At 45.8% G+C, this 20,721-nt stretch overlaps 2 protein-coding genes across 4 annotated transcripts; both read left to right on the forward strand.

Annotated features, from left to right (window-relative positions):
- Positions 1-935: 935 nt before the first annotated feature.
- postnb (periostin, osteoblast specific factor b) lies at positions 936-11,649 on the forward strand. Its single transcript, XM_049726673.1, has 22 exons — positions 936-1,104; positions 1,613-1,711; positions 3,900-3,964; positions 4,144-4,301; positions 4,377-4,541; positions 4,617-4,763; positions 5,360-5,501; positions 6,253-6,465; positions 6,758-6,892; positions 7,295-7,443; positions 7,509-7,645; positions 7,787-7,917; positions 7,992-8,122; positions 8,274-8,376; positions 8,479-8,546; positions 8,750-8,795; positions 8,880-8,906; positions 9,473-9,586; positions 9,743-9,790; positions 9,872-9,949; positions 10,034-10,072; positions 11,182-11,649. The coding sequence occupies exons 1-22, from the start codon at positions 983-985 to the stop codon at positions 11,208-11,210; spliced, it is 2,346 nt and encodes a 781-aa protein (XP_049582630.1). The 5' UTR covers positions 936-982; the 3' UTR covers positions 11,211-11,649.
- Positions 11,650-16,332: 4,683 nt separating this feature from the next.
- Positions 16,333-20,719, forward strand: spartb (spartin b). Of its 3 annotated transcripts, none has more exons than XM_049726677.1 (8): positions 16,333-16,424; positions 17,159-17,877; positions 18,069-18,266; positions 18,617-18,800; positions 18,933-19,127; positions 19,189-19,347; positions 19,445-19,535; positions 19,878-20,719. In XM_049726677.1, exons 2-8 carry the CDS (start codon positions 17,164-17,166, stop codon positions 20,080-20,082), a joined length of 1,746 nt encoding a protein of 581 aa, XP_049582634.1. In that variant the 5' UTR covers positions 16,333-16,424; positions 17,159-17,163; the 3' UTR covers positions 20,083-20,719. The 3 variants fall into 3 exon arrangements, with proteins under 3 accessions (XP_049582634.1, XP_049582635.1, XP_049582633.1); XM_049726678.2 differs by lacking the exon at positions 16,333-16,424 and adding an exon at positions 16,552-16,784 and having other exon boundaries at positions 19,664-20,029; XM_049726676.2 differs by lacking the exon at positions 16,333-16,424 and adding an exon at positions 16,557-16,784.
- The last annotated feature ends 2 nt before the right edge of the window (positions 20,720-20,721 follow it).

Raw genomic sequence — 20,721 nt, forward strand, 5'->3', positions numbered from 1 at the left:
AAGAAAAGTTTGATCTTCAAATATTGACTGTAATTATGACATCATTTTCACTTTGAAAGATATTTGCAGTTTTCCAACATACAGTCAGTAATGGCGGCCACATGAAGGGTGGGAAGCCAGGCCCATCGGATGTGGGACTTGCACGGAGACTTGCCTGGAATATCCCAGATGCGTCTCACATGTTTTCCGTGTGTGTCCTTGATCACCGAGTGAAACAGACTTTGCAATCTCACATATTCTTGGCAAGTGATCCGATTTGTCCATCTATGCCAGCGCTGGGCAGAATAAGGAAATGCCCGTCTGCTGGATGGCAGATGCCATTCAAAGCTACAAACAATAGCGTTGTGTTCAACTATTCTGGAAGCGCATTGTCTCAAGTCAGAGATGTGCCTTGGCCTCAGAAATTTGGGAAACGCTGACCTGGAATGACCTTATTGCAAGTGCTAAACAAGCAGTCCTTCTCACCACTAGGTGGCACTAACACACACAAGATGTGTTCACACAATTTCACGCGATGCTGCAGACAATGACATGCTTGTTCGATCAAGTTCTGCATGTGCAAGTTGCAATGGCTTAAGTTGACAGAAAAATTGTGATACTAGAAACTAATAATATTTGGTTGCTCCATGGAAACGACTGTGCGGGGTGCCTAATAAAGTCCCATAACTCTATTGGGTCATTAAAAGGAGGCAAAAATAAATTCTGATTTTAAAAACAACATTGAAATGGTTCGATTTGAAAAATGTAAACAAAGTGGAGTGTTGCAGTATGTGTTATGATGAGTACTTTGGGGAAATGTTGAAAAAGGGGGGGGAGCGGGGGGGGGGTTAAGCACGTGAGTTTCCTGGTCGTACTTGTGCGTGATGTTGTCATCCTCCTGGAGCGGGAGGCGCGGGCCGGGCCGGGCCGGGCCGGACGTATATAAAGGCGCACTCTGAGAGGAGCTCTCATCACTTTGGCCGTGCAAAGCAGCAAGTCAAGGATGAAGCTCGTCGTGGCCGCCACCTTTGCACTCTTTGTGCTCTCATCCTTGCTGGACGAGGCGCACTCGTCGGCCTACGACAAGATCGTGGCGCACAGCCGCATCCGGGCCAGGAACCAGGGGTAAGACTTGGGCCCATTTGCTTCTATTGCGAAATTTAGGATCAAGTCCAATGTCAGTGCCTTATTGCAACTGCTGTTTTTTTGATAAATATTACAAAAACAAGTTCATCAACATTATAATTATATTAATATTATTATAATATATTATTATTATTATTTATATTAATAATGAATTGGAATATTCTAAATAAAGGCTAGCCATTTTATTGGAAAAAAACCTTTATGGATTCTGGGTTTTTATTAGCTGCAAGCTAATACAAATCAATGAAATAAGATGATGAAATATTTCACTTTGTGAATATCTGGCATTAATTCAATGCAAATAATATAAATACTCAGATTGGATACTCAGCAACCTTTGTTCAAATATTACAAACAAATTCCCATGTACAATATGATCACGCACAAATTTTGCTTTTGAATGATTGGACTTGTTTCTCTCCAAGTTTTCATGATTGAGTCTTACTGGTGTGTCTTACCTGTTCCCAACGTCAACGTTGCCCCTCAGGCCCAACGTGTGCGCCTTGCAGCAAGTGATGGGCACCCGCAAGAAGTACTTCAGCACTTGTCGCAATTGGTACCAAGGCGCCATCTGTGGGAAGAAAGCGTGAGTAGTTGACAGACAACAAAAGACTTCATCATTTGACAACAAGCAACAAAAATTTTGATAATTGCAAACCCCAAACAAGCATATGGATTGTGTCCACGTGCCAGCGAGTCATTCGCGCGTTACCATAATTCGTTCGACATATGTTTCCGACACATGTGCGCGTTTATATTTCGTGTCTTGTCTTGTGCCGTTTTTTTTTTTTTTTTTTTTTTTTTTTTTTTTTTTTTTTTTTCCCCCTGACACTTTCCAAACGTGTTTCCAAATGGGACGCGGAACTCTTTGTAGTCTTTGCAATAATGTTCATTAGCTTTTTGGAGTGCGGCCAGCGGCCACTAGTGGAGTGTCTGTGCGGCCAACCGGCCGACCGACCGACCACAGACTCCAGGATGTGGCTCGGAATTGCTGACACAATCCATGAATGGAAAAGCCCGCCGTTTACTCCAGCCGACTTCTTCTCTCGCTCTTTTGGCCTTTCTGGCGGATCAGCACTTTTGGATTGACGCATGGACAGGAGCCGAGCGTTTGGGGGGAAAAAAAAAAAAAACATAACCTAAACAAAACAACATTTACTCTTTTAAGAAAACTACTGCACATGCATTTATTTTTTTTTCCACATTTGGGCTTCAAAAACGGCGCTAATCAGTAAGTGTATTGGAATGCAGCCAGCCCCGGGGAGAATATATTCTACTTGAGCAATTTCTCGTGAGTTTCTTTTCTTAACTCATTCATTGCCAAGCCAGTCTTTGACGTCTAAAACCGTTAATGGCAGTGAATGAGTTAAGAAGACGCTGACAAGTCAAAAGTTTCCGAATGCTTGGCCAGACACAATCCCTCTGTGTGAGAGCAATGAAACAACAGTTTTTTTTTTCCTTTTTTTAATATGCTGACTATGTCTTGAGTCGTGATCTCATCGCAGTGCCTCACGCAAACCACAAATAAGCACCATTAATAATATGGCTGACTCGTCCTATATTTATTTCAAGATTAGAGCTCCGACTTTGATTTGAATGTCAAGCAAACAGTAGCCGGCAATTAGGATGTCAAAAAGATGAATAGATAAACCAAATCATCAATCACGACACTGAATACGTCAAGGCTTTGAAAGTATATTGTTAGAGGAAAAACTCTGATCCAACAGATAGCTGTCTCACTATAGCATAGGTAGCAAACTCAAGGCCCGGGGGCTGGATACGGCCCGTCACCTCATTTTACGTGGCCCGCAAAGACAAATTGCGCATAGACTTCATGTGTCAATACTAAAATTACAAATTGTCAAAAACATTGAGAAATTGTGAGCAATCTTTGATTTTAAAAGTTGCTATTCATCAGTTAGTTGTGTAGCCTATACTGTATATAATATAAGGCAGCTTTCACATGGAAACTTTTTTTTTCCCCCCCATGTGGATATTTGGTCACAGTTCTCTATTTATTTGATAAGGTTGTTGAAGTTTTATTGCCACATGTCCTGAGCTCTAACCTTGTATACGTTGGTCCCATATATATATATATATATCGGTATGTATACGAGCGTGGCCTTCTTGCGGCTCTTTTTTTAATGTTGCATATGTCGCCTGGGCCGTTTAAAATGAGACATGCATCCGCAAATGTTTCTAATAATGGAAGCTAGATCCAAACATGACATACCTGTGGACCTGAGAAGTATAGCTGTGTTTATATCCAACAGCTGCTCTTTAAAAAAAAAAAAAATCATATTGTGATTATTATCGCCGTCGTGGGTGATCTGCGGCAATTCGACTACTCCGAGATTATATTTAAAAAAATACATTTCAAATAAAGAGAATGGCGATTTCTGCTTGTTCACGCTTTAACTTCAATAGTTTCCATTGACGAAACCAAAAAGGGGTCTTTGTGCTGAGCAAAAAAAAATGTTCTGAAATGCAACATTAAGCACTCTGCATTTATGTGTGCCAAAATGAGGTTAACCAAATGACAAGCAACAACCAAAAGCGATTGTGACTCTTAAAATGGAGCACTCTGTAACATAAATCTGCTATTTTAATGTTCGCTTAATCCAGGAGGCAACTTTCCCATTAGCTTTTGGAGCAGCAGGAATTCTTTTGCTACAGAAGGACAGAGAAACGGTGACATCTGGAAATACTCAAATGACATAAAAGTGGCCTTTGAATTTGGATTTGGTAACTAACTGAGGTTGTTTGACTTCCAGGACCGTCCTTTACGAGTGCTGCCCGGGATACATGAAGATGGATGGAATGCGCGGTTGCCCCGCAGGTGCGCGGCAAGAACCGACTTTCATTTATACGAGAATTATTTGGGGGGTAACTTCCAACCTGGCGAGCAACAGCTGGTTAAAGGATGCTCCCAAATGTTGCCGACACGTGTACTTTAGGGCGCTATAGACGTTATAGGCTATCTGAGAAGATTCCTTGATTTCCTTTGCCACCCCACAGTGGCCCCGATCGACCATGTGTACGGCACGCTGGGCATGGTGAAGGCCCATTCCACCCAAAATTACGCCGACTTGTCCAAGCTGAGGGCCGAGATCGAGGGATCCGGCTCGTACACCTTCTTTGCGCCCAGCAATGAGGCCTGGGAGCTTTTGGATGAGGTGAGGTTCCACCATTTGTTCCCGTTCCATCACTGCTGCTATGGCATTTTGATGGCATCGGTCCTTCTGCGACAGAGCATGCGGGCCGCGCTGGTCAGCAACGTCAACATCGAGCTTTACAACGCTCTGCATTACCACATGGTCAACAAGCGCCTCCTGACCAAAGACTTGCGCAACGGCATGACAATCACCTCCATGTACAACGACCTGGGTCTGCTCATCAATCACTACTCCAACGGGGTGAGCGCTAGCATCATTTAGCGCCCGGTGATACCTGGCGTTACAATCGGCGTGCCGCGCCGCCCCGCCCCGCAGGTGGTGACCGTCAACTGCGCCAGGATCATCCACGGCAACCAGGTGGCCACCAACGGGGTGGTCCACGTGATCGACCGCGTCATCAGCGCCGTCGGGACCACCATCAGGGACGTGATTGAGGTCGACGACGATCTGACCTCGTTGAGCGTGAGTTGGAGCCACGAGAATGTGATCAAAGACAATACAAGTGCGCCACCTACATCTTCTGGACCGCAATTGATCTTAAAAACACGACAGCAACGTCAACAACTAAGAAGATGCTGATTATTGACCAACCTAACAGAGTATGTCGATATGCCGACTAAATTCAAATTTGAAATCGGACTTGTTCGAGAAAAATATACAGTCTACTTGATAATAAAATGTAAATTGTGTAGCCACTATTGATCCTGAAGTCCCTGGGCTGTTTAGATTGACACGGCAGCACATTGTTTAGCATCTTCCCCCCATGCAAACCAAAATAACTTTTAGGAGCCAGGCTTTTTTTAAAAGGCTATTTTCCGGCTTGTCCGCTTGCTTCTCAGCATTATCAACAAACAGCAGGTGTGTCGCCGTTTTCCGTTTATTTGTGCACAGCAAACTTTCTTCCTGTTTACACTCTTGCGACAAATAAGAGACAAGGTCAATGTTCAGGGAAATTCATTTTGGTGGCTGCCTCAATTTCTAATGACTTGAATCAAAATGAAACTTGGGTCTTTTTTTAAACGTGAGCCCCAATTGCTTCCTTCCTTCCTTCCTTCCAGGATATTGCTCAGAACTCGGGATTGCTGGACAAGCTTGGTCAGCCTGGACATTTCACTCTCTTCGCCCCCACCAACCAAGCCTTTGCCAAGCTTGGAGGTGACGTGCTGGAGAGGCTCCAGGGCGACAAGCAGGTCCTCCAAGGTACACGGCATGTTTGCTTTCAACGATGATAAATGGTGCTCAGACGTCTCTCAAGTGTGCACTAGTCGGCAAGCAGAACACAAGGCACCTTTGTAACGCAAAGGTGAAGAAGGTACAAGCAATCGTATGTCAAATTGAAATTCTTCATTCAGGCTGTGCGTTTGCTTGACTTTTTGGAGTCTCAGGTTCAATCGGGTCCAACTGGGAACAGCTGAAGCCGCAATATTCTTCTGTGCAATAAGTCTGGAACTTGACCGCACTTTGGCACAACAAAGTTTAGTGGGGAATAATAACAACAATTAGTCTCCGCTTTCAAATCGCGCATGTAATCGCGAGCGGAAAGTCAACAGATGAAAGGCAATATTTGACACTCTAATCGGATCAGACATTTACACTGACTAAGTCGTTTTGCGAGACGGGAAATCCGATTTTGTTGAGTTGTTTGTTAACCCACCCTGAACTTTCAACAAAGTTATCCGTGGTAAACGTAAAATGGTTTTTCTTGGAAGCAGTAGTTGGCCGGTCAACCTCAAATATTTTATTGGCTGATGATGTCACATCACACAATCCCACACAAAGTTAAACAGAAGAGTGGCAGACTCCCAAGTGGTTAATCTCAAGGACCCAAAGGATCCAAGGGTCTTCTGGTTCCCGAGAGCTTCTGTTTGCAGTGTAACGCGAAGCCACCCAAGCAGCCAGCAATCCAATTAAACAATGAGACCACGTTCACAGACTTTTCTTTGTTTTCCAGCTCTTCTCAATTTCCATCTCCTGGACTCGGTGCAATGCTCCGAGGCCATCATGGCTGGAACCTCTTACGAGACGCTGGAGGGCAACAACATCATCATCGGCTGTGACGGCGAGAGCTTGACCGTCAATGGCATTAAGATGGTGCGCAAGAAGGACATCGTCACCACCAACGGCGTCATCCACGTCATTGACCAAGTGCTCATGCCGGACTCAGGTTCGATCTGCCTCATCTTCACTGACCTAAGGCTTACCACCGGGACACAGAAGTAATCTAGTACTCATGCAAACAGCAACCGACTCTCCAGAATGTCTGAACCTCAAACCTAACCATGACCCTTTGTGGTCCTGTGGTTTTGTAAATACTGTACAGAAGTCTTCTTAACCCAACCCCAAGCAGAACCTTCACCTTAGACTTCTTTTGTGAAAAGCAAATATACTTACTCACAAGGCTTGAAGCTTTGATACGACTCAGTTTAACTGTGTCGGGATGGTCTCTGGTATTTAAGCCAAACAGGTGATGGAACTGGTGGGAAGTTCGCAGTCCACCTTTGGGGACATGGTGTCCGAGCTGGGTCTCTCTGCTGCCATGAGACCCAAGGCCGAGTACACGCTCCTGGCCCCCCTCAACACCGCCTTCAACGGTAAGCATCACACGATGCGTCAGAAAATATCATGTTCTTCCACTCGGGATGAAGCTAAGCCCAGGTGTTGTAGTTGACAAACGTGCACAACAGTCAATGGGGACTGGATACTTTATAGGTTTTGGAAATGGAGCCAGGAATTCACACGGTGCCAAAAGCTGAAGCTCGTCCTCACTCTGTAAATTCTTCTGGTCGTTCAGACATGATTTGTAGCTTCAAGCGCACCGTCCAACTGCTGAGCTTAACCTTGTGGCGTAAATCATTCCTAAGCACCGTGCTCCGTATTGTGACCTTCTACTTGTGAGGGATGACCACATTTCCAGCGCAATAAAATGACTTGACAAAGATTTGTATGGATGCAGGTATATGTTTACATCAACCGGTCCCATGTTTTTGCTCCAGATGAGGTGATGTCCATGGATCAGAGAATGCTCAAATTCATCCTGGAAAACCACATCCTGAAGAAAAAGATCATCCTCGGAGACCTGTACAATGGGCAGACGCTGGAGACCATCGGCGGCAAGCTCCTGAGGGTTTTCATCTATCGCACTGTGAGTGGTCCCCATCGAGTCTTGCGCAACTGAGCCGTGACCTCGAGTGCTCCGTTCTTTGGCAGGCCGTGTGCATCGAGAACTCTTGCCTAATCAGGGGAAGCAAGGAAGGAAGCAATGGAGCGCTCCATCTCATGAGGAACTTCCTCAAACCGGCCGAGAAATCCATGTATGAGATTCTGAGCGATAACGGTAGCTTCAAGTAAGTACATCTACGTAATCCTTACCAAAGCCAACCTTGGCCTTGGAGATGCCTTTAAACCGCAGTCTTCCATTCATAGCGGATGTATGCCTATGAGAAAAAGATGTCGCTACCGGTGCCAAGTTCCTCTCTGTGCTCCAGGATCTTTTTGTCTCTGATGGAAGACGCCGGCTTGAGCGACTTGTTGAGGCAGTCGGGAGACTTCACTTTATTCGCCCCGACCGACAAGGCCTTTGCCGGTTTGAACGAGAGAGATTTCAAACTGCTGAAGAGTAGGGCTCCCGCACGCCTCGGTCTATCTGAGCACACCTAACGTTGCTCATCGGCCGTCTCTCGTTAACATTAGGTGACATCAACGCTCTCAGAACCATCCTTCTGTACCACATCAATAACGGCATCTTCATTGGCGGCGGTTTGGAGACGGGAGTAACCAACCTTCTCAAGTCCCTTCAAGGCAGCAACCTCAAAGTGATGTTTGTGAGTATTTGCATATCGAGCAGTTTTTTTTTTGTTTTTTTTTTGAGGGGCAATTATGAAAGGAGCTCAACTTACAGAAAGCTGGTAGCTATTACGACGAGAAGTCATCCCAGGTCTTAGCGTTGAGGTTTGGGGGTTGTGTCTTTGGCAGGCAAACGACACCATGCGAGTCAACTCGGTGCAAATCCCAGATTCTGACATCATGGCCACAAACGGAGTGGTTCATTTTGTCAACCGACTCTTGTATCCCGCAGGTACAATTTTCCACTTGAAGTAAAATCTCTCAAGATGTGTGATGTACCCTCCGGCTCCCTGTTTTTTGTTTTTTTAATGAAAGTTCTTGCAACTTCCCACAGATATCCCCGTTGGCAACCAGGATCTTCAATCACTCCTGAAGAGGCTCATTACTTATATACAAATTAAGGTTAGTCAGAACCTCGAGTCAATGTACGCTACCTCGGACATATTTGAAGGACCCCAGGAAATGACCAAAGTAACTGATATGTCGGTTCTTGAGCCCTTTTGTGGTTCTACTCACGTCTAGCAAATGTCATGTCACGAAATGAAAACGTTTCTATTGAGCATTACGTCCATTTTGCACTAACGTATTTATTTTTGAATTTCCAGTACATTCCAGGCTTCAGATACCAGGAAATCCCCCTCACGTTTTTGAGTGAGTAGTCAAAGAATTGACGTTCAAATCTCCTGAGAAAGTTTACACACTCATCATTTGCTTTCTATCTTCTGTTGTCAACAGAAAAGTACATCACGCGAGTTGTTGAAGGTACAGTAAAGAGCATGAAGCATCTTTGTCATCTTGTGCTTGAGTTTCATCACCATCAGCCTTAAATGATGAGCACACCGGCATTTGAGCCTACGCACCTTTACTTGGCTGGTTTCATCCAGCCGTCAGCCACCGGAAATTTTTTCTTTTAGAAGAGGTTTTCCATGGATCTTTTCCCACTGACCACAAAAGGGAGTCCCTGGCCTTGGTGGAGTGCTCCTGACGAGTGACAAAAAACGTACAGTGATATCTGTTACGTATAACGCGCAAAACAGATGCCACTTGGATGTTAAACAGATGCTTCCGAGGATTCTTTCTTGGCACATGTTGCTGACCTCGACAGAGCACAAACAAAAAGTGCTTTGTAGGAAAGGGGGGGGGGGGGGGGGGGGGTGTCACATGACGCGTCCCGGGTCACAATCGAATTGTTAATCTTAGGACTAGTTGGCTCGAACTTAAAGCCTCAACTTGACTTCGACTTTGCATTGATGAGACTCAACATGAACTATGTACACAGCTTCTCTCGTCGTGTTTTGAACTTTGTTCTCTGATTTGGACTTATTTAGCACCTGACGTGACCAAAGTGACGAGGGTCATCCAACAGGAACCGACCATCACTAAGGTGACCAGGGTCATTGAAAGTAACCCCACCATCACCAAAGTCACCCGAGTTGTCACAGGCAAGTCTTTCAAACCAGAGTGAGAATCCCAAGGCCTCCTGAGCAACATCTAATCCTGCTATCCGACCTCAAATGAACCTTGAGCTGTCTTTTGATCATAAACACAATTGTTAGAGTTACGCTGACCTACAAATTGATGGATTGTGTCATTTTCAGGACCTCAGTATTCCGTCAGCAGTGGCACCTCCCAGGTCAGCGTGGACGGTTAGTCAAATGATTTTACTGGACGCTGCTAGAATTATAGTAACACTTTGCTCGAATGACCATCTTTTCTTCTTCCTGTAGGATCTAACCTTGAAGAGATCTCTACCTTTGAAACAGATAAAAACTTTGACGGCGACCATCTTGTCAAAATGATCAAAGGTGAGCGCGGAGCGAGCGGTTCGGTTATGCTAGCGACGGGGCAAACACCGTTTGACCCGATAATGTTTGCTTGCCTCCATATAGAAGGCGTTTCAAGGAGAAACCCTCCCCGAAGAATTTTAGGTAAAGCAAAGATTCGGTCGGGGAATGCCTGAAGCATTTAACCCAGATTAGCCTGCGAGCTGGTTGACTCTGCATTCAATGCACGAGGATAAGCATGCTAATCGCTAACATGAACTTCGAGAAAGACCCAAGACGATGCCCTTCACCAATGTTCCAGCTAACTTTTCGCTTTCAGCATATAATAATAGCAGGCTAGCAAAGCAATCCGTCGTAACAATTTTGTTGTGTGTGACCCGAGCTAGCCTCTTCTGACAGAGCTTCCGAAGCTGATGCAAGATAGTTTTATAACCATTGAAATTTACAACTTGTGAGCAGAGCTTCCGAAGCTGACGCATGATAGTTTTAGAAGCATTCAAATTTACAACTGTCAAGTTGTTGGCATTGAAATGAAAAAGACAAAGCTCCCGCCAAACAGCCTGGCTCAGACTAACGTCTGGAAATGGGTAAACAGACAGTTGCTAGGCATTTCAGTTAATCCCCGCTATCCAAAAACTGTAACCCAAACGAACAGGATCAAGGTCTGGATTTTTCTTTTTCTTTCTCTAGATGGATCAGAATAGAGTTGGGGATTCGGGTTAAGTGGTAATCTTAGAAGCATGGGATAACTTCAGGAATAGAATAGCTATTAACCATGTGATCTTTAATGATGATCATTTCAAAAGGGTCGGCTCCGTTTTGGTGATCTGAAAAGCTGATTTCACAAGATACTATTTAAAGCAACGGATCTTCAACGGATCACGTGGAGCTTTCCCAAACATTATCTATTTAAAAAAATACTACATTATAATAATTGTAAGGGCCTGCTCAAGCTAGGCAATCTGCCCTTGAGACCTTATCAAGTCAAGTTTATGCAAGTCGTCCCATCATCAAAATAATGCAGCAGAACCAGAAAGTCTGTCACAGTCTCATCAAGAAATGTTTTTTTCCGTCTTCCCAAAATGTCAAACTCTGCATGCATGCTGCCAGCCATGCTTGCTGCTGCACATTGGCTCCGGAGCTCCTGCTTTGCCAAATGCGATATTTCCACAAAGGGAATGTCGCTGCGCAGCCTGCTCAAAAGACCTTGGAAAAATAGATTGACACCGTCCTCTTGCTTGTTGTCTTCCAAGCTGGCAGCCGGCGAAGAGGACGGGACTGAGCCCGGACGAGGGGGAGAGTGAGCGGGATTCAGCCGGCGACCAAAGCAGGTTGAAAAACAGGGATGCACTTTCAATGTCCTTTCAAGTGTACTCTCGGTTCAAAAACCGTTCTGGCAAGCAATCTCCACGCTAGCATCTCCACTTTGAGGCTCTCAAATGCCAACGAACATTGCGGCTTGACTTTCATACGAGCCATTAACGGAGCAATAAAAGATCCTACACTTTTTTCCTCGTGTCTTTGCCCAAGTCCAAGCAATGAAACTCAAGGAGAAGATTTTCTAAATCCTGGCATGATAAATAAGGAGCTGAATGATGTTTTTTTTCGGACCCTTAAATGCTCTTATCTGCTCCAACAATGTATCCATCCATCTAAACGTTTCCCTGCTTTCTGTCTTTGTCCCCAAGCATTTTCCAATAAAGTGCATTCTTTGATATAAACCTGCCACTTTTTCCAAAAGCACACCTGACGACGACCCTTCCTTAAAAGGTCTGCCGACGTTGTTGAATCCTGACCATGCCCCGCCCGGTACGTGTTTCATAATGTGAGATTCTTCCATTGTGGCCAAGTTATAATAATTGATGGCGGCTGGAGAACTCGGCCGTCTCTCAAGAAGAGATTTGAAATCTTTCATGTGCATCCAAATGGACTGAGAGGTCTGTGTGTTTGATTTGGATGTCGTGGGTGGAATTAATGGGAGAATCAGGGACTACGGCAACAACTGCTTTGGGATTTTTAAAAAAATGTGCCTTTTGTTTTGGAAAAAAAATCTCCAAACATTTCATCATCCCTATCGTAGTGGCAGGCTAGCTATTCTGGGAAAGGATCCGCAACCCGATCCTGGCGAAACATGGGAAATGACCATCACCGCTTACATGATGTTTTAAACACATGTCGGCAAAGGGAATCCAGCAGCAAGCCGGTGTTGTGGCGGCTGAAGGAAATCCCACGTTTGGGAGGACTGAGCAAAAAAAAAAAAAAGATGGCTACCAACACCTCTTCAAAGGAATGTTACTAGTATGTCACCTTTGCCAATATGCACAACTGGCCTGATTTCACAAAAGCCAATACGGCCTCGCAACTGCATAGGCGGCGGAGTCCCGCTTTGTTGGAAGAGCCTATGGCTTTTCCATTTGGTTTTGTGTGTGTTTTTTTTTTTCTCTCCCTCCGCACAACTCAGCAGTATTGTTCCAATCAATGATTGAGTCACGGATTCAAATTTCTGTGGATGTGGCGCCTCCGACGCCATCCGACGCTTGTCGTTAAGTGAAAGCAGACGGGTGACATGTTCGCTGGTAGTCAAAATCTCAACAGGGGGTGGGGGGGACAGTCAGAACTCGAATTAATTTATTGGCCCTCCTACTATGTTGGTTCGTCTACAACACCAAAAATGTTCATGCGTCGATTGGACCTGCACTTTATTCAATCATACAAAAAATACGCATATTTTCCATCCGTCCGTCCGTCCATCCGTCCATCCATCCACCCACAGAAGATCTATACTCAACACTTGGGAAAATATCGGCTGTATAAAGTGTGTCTGAGCTGGGTTTTTTTCTTTTTCCATCCCTTCTTCCATTGCCAAAACCCTCACCACTGCAGCTGCCAGCCATGACTATTAATTGTAAAGCCCAGAACATAACAGTTGTGTTTTCTCTTTATGAAGTGTGCGACCTGGCTGTCCAAAGACACCTGCGCCGTCATCTGCTCTCCAAATTAAAGCAACGAGAAGTATCGAGGGGCACCTTGACAGATTCAAACATTCTCAAACAGTCAAAGCTCATGCGAGGTGGACCGCGTGTCCAGGAAAACACGGAAAGCTCAGCGGCGGGATTTCGGCGGCAAGCGTATAGGTTCTAATGAGAAACAGCAGGAGAATAATCGCCGGACTTCATTTTCCATCTCCATAAAAGCCGCCGCCGCCGCCGTCCGTGCCTTGGAAACGATTATTTGGCTGGCTGCTTCGTGCAGCCTCAAAAATGGGCCTTTTAAAAGTAAGTCAAGTTCAACTGACGACGCTGAAGACGATGTGAGATACGATAGAGTGGGCGGAATTCAAAGTTGTTGGAAAGCACGCACTCATATGTGTGTGTCCTGCTACTGCAGCACAACAAGGCGCTTCCGCTGTGATGACATCACGGGGTGAAGCCTGCATGACCCCGGCAAAACATCCCGCCCGCCGCTTAATTTCTTTCCGCATGGACGACTCGCCTATTTGGCGCATTCTTGCGTGACACGAGTGTGTGTGTGATCTTAAGCGTGAAAATCGCAGCCTGGAGATAACGGCACGGGAAGACAAATTCTTTCCAATTTGCTCACGATGTGTCCGGACAAGCGACGTCTTGGCGTCGTTCGGGATTTATGTCGAGAACAAATTACTTGACTTTAATCAAGTTCTAAGCTTGTTTGCCTCAAGTCCATACAAGCGGTTTATGATAATTATTATATTCATTATATTTGAATATTCGGAATAAGGAAATAGATAAAAAAAAAAATAACATAGTAACACCTGTATTTTAATTCCATATATTTTTACATATAAAAAGAATAAAAAATAAATAATAACACCTGTATGATAGCCATTTTTATTTCGTATACCCGGTCGTCAAATTGTTCATCTGTCAAGCAGGTTCTTTTTGTCACAGCGATCATTTCTCCATATTTTGTCAAATACAGAGCAAAACTTTAATTTTATGAAAAAGCGCGGAAAGGCAAAAGCCGCACAAGTGTTGCCTTGGGGGCACATCTCAATATTTCCGACAAACATACTTGCGTTTAGACATTTGTGTGATTTATCCTCTTTTTTGACTTTTTACACACAGCCTGTCCGTGCATGACTGCTTCATTTTTGCTTTAGCGTGACGGTGGGCGAGCGTGGGGACAAAGCGTTTTTCCAGACAGAAGAGCCCGGTTTCATCTTTGCTCATAAATCACACAAAAATAGGGACAGTTTTACTGGCCAGGCACTGACAAAAGTTGCTTTCTCTTTGTCGGCCGACTTTTACAATGCCAATTACAGAGAACATATACGTCACATTGGACACATGTTCCTTTTGGTTCGATTTTGTCGACATTCTTCTCGTGGGTTTATGTATTCCCTCCCCCGGGCGGGGTCTGTGAGATTTATACTTGACTTTACGTCACACTTTGATTCGGAACATCTTTAGATTTTATCGTAACAGGGAGGTGGAACTAAAGTGGAACACGATGCGTAAAATTGCAATTTGTTTTGATGAGGCATCAATTATCTTAAAGGGTCAAACGTCGGCCATCGTAAAAGGTTTACTACGCGACGGGACTTTTTCACGGCTTGTGATTGGGGCTCTGAAGTCTAAACAGATTTTTTTTGGAGCGGCCTGTCAATGTTTTGAAGCAAGTTATTCAGATTTCGACCATCCCTAATAATCCCTCACATTCAATTTTGAAAATTTTAAATGACCAATATTTCAAACTTTCAAAGATTCTGGATTTTACATCATGATTTTCATCTACTAGCGTCTTTGTTTTGATTGTGTCACCAGCGAAAGCATTTCTCTTCCACGAATTTTCTGCTGGAATAAATGCGCAAATGTAGTAAGTCAAGTGTGAGGACAAAGTTGGATCGATGAAAGGAAAATGCTGTGTGTGTGTCCAGCAACGCCGTTCAATCACATGACTACTTTTGTTGCGCAACAGACACGTGTGTGTGTGTGTGTGTTAGCATCTTCACGGCGAGAAAGAGGACACTTACCTCTCTTTTTTCTCTCTCTTGCTCTTAGCTGTGGAAGCCCATTTAACACTTTAAACCCCAGAGACTTTCTCCTTTTTTCATTTTTATTTCTCCCCTCGTTTCCATTTTAAGATGCTTCTTACCGGTACCTTACTTTGTCTACTCGAATCACTTTCATTTAAACTGACAGACTTAGCAATGACATCATTGTGGCGTGCAAAATTTCATGTCAATTTCATTCCCCGACAGTTATGTTTATTCAAATTGCCAACTCGGAATTAATTTTTATGACCATGAAAGTGTTTTTCTGATTTTCTACTGGCTTATTAATGAAAGACACGGGCAGTGTGATGGTTTGTATTGTCTGGCGATTCCTAGTGCATGAGTGTTCAACTTGTCGGACATCTCAATGCCAATTTGAAAACGCCAAAATTGAAAACAGAATCCAGCCTCAAGACAGTTTTATGTTCTTCTTCTTTCCTGACATTTATCTTCCGGCGGCCCCCTTACTGATCTGTCCCGTAACACCGCCAGTAATATTTATGAGGGTGACCATGTCACTCTTCAAATATCAGATGGTTTTTGGCGATATGAACCACTTTTTGAATAAAATGAAAAAGTCTCTCCACCGTTGCTTTCGAGCGAGCATGTGTGCGCAATTAGAAATTTGTCACCGCAATGATATTTGCTTAGGAGCGCCCGCGGCGGCGGTCGCTCTCTTTCAACGGGCAACAGTAACGGAGCGCTAGCATCATAAATCACCATGAGAGAGGGCCCTCCCCTCCCCTCCACCTCCTTGTGTGTTTTAATACAGCTGTTCACAAATTTTGGGTTGGTTTCAGACAGCTCAGCCTATGGATAGCGGACATCATGTGCATTTGGCATTCTTTGGAAACGGTCTTAAAAGATATAACAGGCAGTAAATATATTTTCAGAGGTTATTTCTAAACAAAATCATTGCTTTATTGTTCAAATACGGGTCCAGCCAGAACCACTCAACATGTACGTGTTTTGTAAACATGGTTATGATTCTAATGAAGAAAGGTTTTCCATTGTGAGTTGGCATTAGTAAAAAAAAATAATTGAAAGGCAAAGAAATGATAACAGGATTTATGGGCCGCTTTTAATCACAAACACGTTTTTTACAACTGGGATTCCCTGGCTTCAATGCTGATCATAAATAACATCATGATCATTATACGTATACCTAATCGCTTCCATGCATAATTCTGGAAATATACAAGGGTAATAAATTGCTTTTGTTCAAGGGGAAAGAAAACAAGCAGACGTACATTATTTTGCATTTGAGTTCAGATTTGGCGACCCCAGCGGGCGTTGAACGTTAATACTCACAGTCACCTTGTACGTGTACGTACAATAACAAGTGTTTGTTTACTGCCATCTCGTGGTGAAAGCCAGGTAACGGCATTGATTTTTAAAAGTTAAAGGAGCGTCACTGTCACCAAGCGAGCGTCGACTTCTGGTTAGTAAAGTTCAGATTAAAAGGTATGCTCGTTGTTTCTCGCCGACTTTACTAGACCGGAATTGCTAATAATCATGCACCAAGTCATAATTTCATAATTATAAAACGTTTATTTATTTATTTAAGAGCGGAATCAAAGGAAGTAGTTTAACAATAAAAGTGCTTTTGAGCCACAGCGCTGCCATTTCCGGTATGAAAGAAACCGACAAAACGGAGGCGCACGGCGTCGCTCCACAGTTCAAGTTGCGTCAGCGCGGCTTTTGATTGAATTGTTGTTGCGTCGGGTCCGTACATAGTCCGTTAAAGCCCCGGGGAGTGGTTTTGTGGAGCCCGTTAAAACGTTAGCCGCGCGGTTTAGCCGACCGGCTGCTACATTGGGAGAGGTAAGTTAACGCCGTTACGACCTAACGGGGAGCTAAAGCTAACTGGCTGGCGACACAAGTGTCAGATAATCCCACGTAGTTAAAAGTCCTGAAATCGCGCAGACGAAATGTTTATCGTTCAAATGTTTTATTGTAAGATTAAAGGCGCTGGCATATGAATTGGTTTGACAAGTTTGGATACGTCATCAATTCAATAGAATATAGTACTCTAACTGTCAAATAGGTCTTGTTTGCTAGTTTTGCATACACGACAAAAAACAAACCAAAAAACACTAGAGTGCTTAATGTTCCTCGTCTTTGCTTTTGTACATAGAAAACGTTGTGACTGGTGTCTTATGTTCTAATCCAATTATTACACAAATGCCTTCTCTCAGAGGACATGGAGAAGGGGACAGAGGATGCATTTGACCACGCCAGACTGGAGGTGATCAAAGACGGCTACAAGAAGGCCTTTGAGTGCATCAACAAGGCGCTGACGGCCGACGAAGCCGGAGACAAGCATCAGGCCCTGGAGCTCTACAGGAAGGGGCGGAAGCACCTCCTCAGGGCCATCAGCGTGCCGTCTCAAGGGGCTGAGTGCGCGGGCAGCTCCTGGGAGTCAGCCCGGGAGATGCAACAAAAGATGCAGGAGACCCTGGACAACAACATCACCACACGCCTCGCCGCGTTGGAGACTGCTGCCGGCGTCGAGCACGCCGGCGTCGAGCACGGCGTCTACCCGCGACTCCCTGCCCGAGATGAGCAAGTTAAACCCCCCCACGGAGGTACGCCCGCATGCGGCGCCGTGGCTCTCGGGGACCAGCCCCCGGCGTACTCCCCACAGGTGGCAGACGGCCACCTCTCCATCTCGTACGGGACCGAGTCGGGCGAACTGTCGCTGGTGGGTGACGATTTTTACAGTCGCACGTCCAGCGCCGCATCGACCCCGCAGAGCATGGGCGAGGATGTGGAGGAGCTGCTGTGCATCCCGCAAGGGGTGCAGATATTCTTTGTGAGCCCGGAGGGGCACGTGAGCGCCCCGTCGTACCCGGGCTACCTGCGGCTGATCAAGTTCACCGATGATTGCCCCGGTAGACCACCGGCGTTTCTGGAGGTAATTCAGAGCCTCAAATATGGGACCGGACACGAAAGGTCATGAGGGACACATTTATATAATCAGTCAGTCATGTGAACTGTCTCACTATGATGTGATTAAGTCACGAAATGACTTTAGACTTTGAAGCAACAGAAATAAATCAATATGCGCTGTAATACTTGTCGTGACGTATTGGATTCTCTTGGCAGGTGTGCAACTGGCGATACCGGCTCATGGCGGCAAACTCGCCGGCCTTGCTGTGCAACACCGGCGTCTTCATGTTCCCTAACATGATGGAGCCGAGCCCGGGGCACTTTGTAGGCGTGGTCCTATCGGCGGAGTTGCCCGCCGCCGACCGAGAGCTGTTTCGGGATCTACTGGCTCAGATGACCGACCTCAGAGTACAGGTAATAGTTTGAGCTGGCGCAAAAACAAGAGTTGCGAGCCGGCCTCACTCGCTCTGCCTCAGCAATGTCGGGATTTGAGCGCTTAAACTGCACTAATGCTCTTATTGTCGGCCGTCGGAACGAGTCGAGAGCCTTGGCCGCCGCACGTTTTCCGTGCGAGGCTTCCATGGAGCCGCTTCCATGTCGGCGAACGGACATTTTTCTCTTCCCTCAAAAAGCGGAACTGAGCCTTTTGGCACAAAGGGAAGCTCTCTTATTTGTAAACAATCGCAGCTTTGTGAGCAGTGACGAGCCGACGAGCCTTGCTCCGTCTTGAGGTTTTAGCCCGTGTCATGTGTTTGTTTCATCAGGATGAAGACGAGGCCGCCGAGCACGTGAATCTGAGCAGCAAAGTGTCCATCCCTGTGCCCGGCGAGGAGCCGAGCCAGGAGGATACAGCGGCGGCGGATACATTGGTGGCGGATACAGCGGGGGCGGAGGATGACAAGAATTTGCCCGAGTGGAGCAAGAAGGTGGCCCACGGGATCCACACAGGTCAGCCCGCTGCAGGAAAGCTCCAACACAATCAATTCCACAAGGGCAAAAACGATGACTCATCATAATTTGTAGTATTAATATCTTTTGCCGAGTATGACGAAAAGAATTTCGCGATGACTTGTCGCCTAGGCGCAAACTGGCTGAACTGGGGTCTGGTCAAAGGAGCCGAGTTGACGGGCAAGGCCATCCACGAGGGGGCGTCCAAGCTGCGAGAGCACATCACGCCTGACGACAAGCCGGCTCACGTCAACCCCACCGTCAGCAAAGGGCTCCACGTGGCCAAGCAGGCCACCGGCGGCGCCGTCAAAGTCAGCCAATGTCTAGGTGAGCGCGCTCAGCACGTTCTTTTTTTTCCTTCCCTCCACTGACCGTTGTGTCACCGCAGTGGACGGCGTGTGCGCCGTGGCCGGCCGTGTGGGGCGGGAACTGGCGCCGCACGTCAAGAAGCACGGAGGCAAGCTGGTGCCCGAGTCCTTGCGCAAAGACAAGGACGGGCGCTCCAACATCGACGGGGCCATGGTGGTGGCCGCCAGCGGAGTGCAAGGTAGCAACATGCCCGCACGTCCGCATTTAAATGTCGCATCCAAATGAGTTTTGACGAGTGAGCTTGTTTTTTACTTTTAATTTCCTCTGTCGGCCAGGGTTTGCCACCATATGGACAGGTTTGGAAATGGCGGCCAAGAACATCACGACGAGCGTCGCGTCCGAGACGGTCACCACGGTGAAATACAAGTACGTAGGTGGCTTCCTCGTCCCTTTGTGCTTGCAGCTACGTGACTGCGTGTGTGTGTGTGTGTGTGTGTGTGTGTGTGTGTGTTTTTACGTGTGTGGCTCTCGCCTTTTCCCACCCTTCAATGCAGATTTCGGGGTCTTCAAACCCTTTGATGATTTTTGCTGTCAAAACGTGTTTTAACACTTTGCACTACTGACACCAGCCTGCCTCCTCCATTCTAAATCACGCTTGAAATGAAACGTTCTTCTCTCAGCCTTTTCGCTCTATCATTCTCGGCATGCCATCTTTGCACAATAATTCCTCTGGCCTTTCAACCCACCTCGCCCCCCCCACACCCAAAGGTACGGCGCGGTGGCCGGGCAGGCCACAGACAACGCCGTCAACTCGGCCATCAACGTGGGCGTGGCCGCCTTCAACATCGACAACCTGGGCGTCAAAGCGGTGGTGAAGCGGACGGGCAAGGAAACGGCGCGAACCATCCTGGAGGACTACAAGCTTCAGGACGACGCCGACACGCACAAACAAGTAGAGAAAGCCAGCAAATAGCCCGGGCCGCACACTGCCTACTCTCTTGCCTTAAAACAAATTCTAGATGGATTCCTATTTTTGATGTGGACTACTAATGACTTAACTTTATATTGGATAGTTTTCTATAATCAAAGTCATTGGTTATACTACTGACCACTGTGCCGCAACTACTGTGTGTAATATCTTGAAGCAATCCAAAATGGACCTTTTCCAACCAAAGATGCGAAGGAAGCTCCTCGCTATTTTGAGTCGATATTAATGTTGAAAGTGCATAACGGCTTATTGTGAATGTTGATGATTTGATAAGCCGTCGTTATTTCAAAGTGTCGACAATATAAGGTGTGTCTAAAACATGGAATGCTGCTCCTACTCGATATCTGACGCTGCTCGAGCGTTTGAGAAAATCTTTCACAAGGTTTGCTCGCTAACTTCAAACTACCAAGTCAGCAAATGATGGCTTTTTTTTTGACGATAAGTGGATTGTGCCTTTCCCAGCCAACTGGGAACATCACCTTGGTCCCAGGACATTGTGACTCTCAAGGAATGTTGTACAAGGGTTATGTAAAAACCAGGACAATGGCAGAGATGTACAGAAATGAAGGTTATATTTCCTAATTCATGTGAAATTTATTAAAAATATTGAGCATCTTGACAATG

This window comes from Syngnathus scovelli, chromosome 7, assembly GCF_024217435.2.
Source record: "Syngnathus scovelli strain Florida chromosome 7, RoL_Ssco_1.2, whole genome shotgun sequence".
NCBI lineage: Eukaryota > Metazoa > Chordata > Actinopteri > Syngnathiformes > Syngnathidae > Syngnathus > Syngnathus scovelli.